A 3,394-nucleotide genomic window follows, 5' to 3' on the forward strand; every position below is an offset into this window, starting at 1 on the left:
TTCACGAAGTCAATCCTCATGATGAAGATTTCTTGAAGGCATGCGTCGAGTGGAGCATTTCATGGAGAATACAGACCCCCTTCAGGATACTCCCACCATGAACAAACGCCAATTGATTCGGCTGAATCAATCTATTCCCACCGGGAATGGCTGGCTGGAATAACCCTTGATGGCTAGCATAAATGCTATGTTGATCAAGGCAATCAGACCAAATTGACAAATAAACTCTTCGTCAGGTACTTTAGGTAGCAGAATCCGAACTATGGAATTCAGGTGTTCGATTTCAATCCTACCCTTGGCAAAGTCATCAAGAAACCCAAATATCTGGCCAGCCATAAGGTGCCAGAACTTCTTATATAACGATATCGAGAAATCATCGCAACCGGGTGCCATATTGGATCCAATATCCCGCATGATGGCCTCTAATTCATTGAGGTAAAATTTCTCATCATGGTTGTCCTCTGGTTTGCATTAACCCTTTCTCGAGTATCCCGAGCCGATAATGAGATGTCAAAGCCTCCTCGCTCCTTGAAAGTGAGGAGCGCAAGGTAGAAGCCTTAAATTTGTTGTTGCAGCGTCGCGTCTTTGGTGATCATATGGAGTTAGTGCGGAACACAAAAATGCAACACCTATGTGTTCTTCAATTGGCCAAAACATGAAACTAGGACATATTAAGGTCTCCTTTTATCTTTCCAATTTAATGCCCCCTTTATTGTCAGTGAATTATATTTCATCTTCTAATCTCTTACTACTTAAAAAGCAGAGTACTATTTCTTTTCCTGCCGATAGAACGGTTCGTCAACCGGTTCCCCCATTCATCGTTTTTTGTCAGCCGGTTTTTTATCTCACCGTGATCTTTGTCCGCACAGTTCCCTTATGCTAACCGATCACCTTAATTTACTTACCAAACTTCTTATCAAACTATAAGGAAAATCACATACAGGATTTAATAAATATTTATTTACACAATTGCATTAATATTGGTAGTCAAAGCACAAACATTTATTTATAAAATATTTATATCTCGTTGCAACGCACGGGCATTGTCCTAGTCATTTTTGAGGAAATAACTGGTAACTGCTCGGTTAGCTGGCGAGTAGGGAATTAATAGGCTTCGGCATGGTAATCACTTAATCCAACTATTTATCAGTTTATCGGCTACTTAATGACCCTATGAGTAGGGATTGATCGACAAGTTAACTGGTTAATCGGATGAACTCTTGAACATGGATCCTAGTAAATTGAAAAGAACCGAGCCTACAGAAAAAGAGAGGCATACTCGACTTCCTACCAGCAGAACGCTTCGTCAACCGGTTCCCCCTCCTTCCACCACGTCCATTCATGATTATTTTTCATCCAACCGGTTCTTTAGTCCCACCACATGCTTTTTCACACCTTCCCCTAGTCAATCAACTTAATATACTTACTTTTTGCACCAAATCCATCTTAATTTATTTAACAAACATTTATTTACACAATCACGAGCAGGATTTGATAGACATGTACTCCTTTCTTTTTTTAGTCTGCATATAAAGTTTGGTCAAATCAAACTTCGTAAAGTTTGACTAACTTTATATTAAAAAATATCAACATTCGCAATATGAAATCAATATTATCAGATGCATCATGAAATGCATTTTCATACTATATAGTTTTAGTATTGTAGATGTTCATATTTTTTAATATAGTTTTGGTCAAACTTTGTATAGTTTGACTTTGACCAAATTTTATACGTGGAGTAAAAAGAAAGGAACGGAGTATTTATACAATCACATTAATATAATAGATAAATCACTGACTAACGTATAGAACATTTATATCCCGTTGCAATGCAAAAGCATTCTCACAGCACTGTACGATTGCAAAGAAACAAAAGAGGATATTACAATTCCAAATACCTCGAAGGCCTGCGCTTTGGTCAGAACTTTTTGAAGAAGTCGTAGATGTGCTCGCTGACCTCCTCCGCCTTCTCCAGGTGGATGTAGTGCGCACCGCCGGCGATTACCGCCACCTCCTCAAGCCCCGGCACGTCGCCCTTGAGCCCGCCCTTGTGTATGTACTCCTGCACCCCCGTGTAGTTGTACGACATCGCCGATTCCCCCGCCATGAACTTGGTCGGCACCGTCACCTTGGCCGCAGTCCACGGCGCAGTCAGCTCCCAGTTCCTCCATCACATCCATAAATTACCAAGTTTAATCATCCAGAATTAAATCGAGTTAAGCCGTATGAAATGAACGAAAAGCACGAGGACTAATTTGCAGCAGCAAAGTTCTTACAGGTCGAGGCAGCGGTAGAAGTTCATGGCGCCGGCGAACCCCGTCTCGTCGAACTTGGCGGCGAGGTGGCCGACGTAATCGTCTGACACCCACGGGGGCAAGGGAATGTCCTCGTCCGTCGGGCCCCACCACTCTTTGGACATGGAGATGGCGCCGGTGTCCCGGGTCGTCAGGAGCTTCTTGAAGATGAACTTGGTGTCCATCTGCGCGAACTCCGCCTCCATGACGCCGGGCTCCTGCAGCCGGAGGAGGTAGTACCCGTCGCCGTAGAGCCGCCGGAACAGCTCAAGCGGCTTCACGGCGGGGTTGCGCGGCATGAAGGCGACGCTCATGTTGACCAGCGCGCGCACCCGCTCGGGGCGGAACGTGCAGAGGTGCCACGCCAGCAGGGCGCCCCAGCCTTGCCCCACCACAAACACCTGCGGCAGGGACAGCGCGTCGAGGAGTCCAACCAGGTCGCCCACGATGTGGAAAGCGGTGTAGGACGACGGGGAGGCCGGGGCGGCGGAGTCGCCATAGCCGCGGAGGTCGGGGGCCAGGCAGCGGTAGCCGCGCTCGGAGAGGGATCGGAGCTGGTGGTGCCACGAGCACCAAAGCTCCAGGAAGCCGTGCAGGAGGAGGACGGTGCCGGCCGCGCCGTCTCCGATCTCGGCGACGTGGATCTTGATGCCGTTCACTTCCAGCGCCCGGTGGGTCACGCCATCCAATGCCATCGCCGTTGCCATCTCGCTCGCTCTGTGAGCGTGACTGTGTGTTTCTAGTGTATATATTTGTTGTCCATGACTCTTTCGACCTCGCTCATGGTCTTGTCGTTGTATGTAAAAATGCCAGGAGGCAAGACGAAGATGCTCTGTTGTTCCTGGTTTGTCCGGTGTGGTAACGTCTTCTTCCGCCACAAAAGGTACACGCATGAGACGCCCTCAGTCTATACGCAGCTCAGCATGGATTATATTTTTCTCGATAATACACCACGGAGGGATGTGTCAATTTCAGAGAAGTAGAGTCAAGAATGCCAATAAGGGTAACTCCAACAACATGCATCGGCCACACCAAACGTCCAGCGACGTTTCCTGATGTGTTCGCGGATATGGAACGGACATGCAATCAGGTGCGTCAAA

The 3,394-nt window shown here is 47.1% G+C and overlaps 1 protein-coding gene across 2 annotated transcripts; it reads right to left on the bottom strand.

Moving 5' to 3' along the window:
• Positions 1–1,098: 1,098 nt before the first annotated feature.
• Positions 1,099–3,104, bottom strand: LOC147980151 (epoxide hydrolase 1-like). 2 transcript variants are annotated; one of them, XM_087516835.1, is made up of 3 exons: positions 2,277–3,104; positions 1,899–2,165; positions 1,099–1,401 (listed from the first exon to the last, which is right to left on the bottom strand). In XM_087516835.1, exons 1-2 carry the CDS (start codon positions 2,999–3,001, stop codon positions 1,919–1,921), a joined length of 972 nt encoding a protein of 323 aa, XP_087372961.1. In that variant the 5' UTR covers positions 3,002–3,104; the 3' UTR covers positions 1,099–1,401; positions 1,899–1,918. The 2 variants fall into 2 exon arrangements, with proteins under 2 accessions (XP_087372961.1, XP_087372960.1); XM_087516834.1 differs by lacking the exon at positions 1,099–1,401 and having other exon boundaries at positions 1,744–2,165; positions 2,277–3,103.
• Between the last annotated feature and the right edge of the window lie 290 nt (positions 3,105–3,394).

This window comes from Triticum urartu, chromosome 3A (assembly GCF_056163025.1).
Source record: "Triticum urartu cultivar PI428250 chromosome 3A, HENAU_Tu73, whole genome shotgun sequence".
In the NCBI taxonomy this organism is placed as follows: domain Eukaryota; kingdom Viridiplantae; phylum Streptophyta; class Magnoliopsida; order Poales; family Poaceae; genus Triticum; species Triticum urartu.

What these genes read in the sequence shown, in the direction of transcription:
- LOC147980151 (XM_087516835.1), bottom strand. Translation starts at nt 3,001, where the DNA reads ATGGCAACGGCGATGGCATTGGATGGCGTGACCCACCGGGCGCTGGAA. An exon ending in TTCTACCGCTGCCTCGACCT is followed by an intron (nt 2,166 to 2,276) that starts GTAAGAACTTTG and finishes GATGTGATGGAG; the next exon opens with GAACTGGGAGCTGACTGCGC.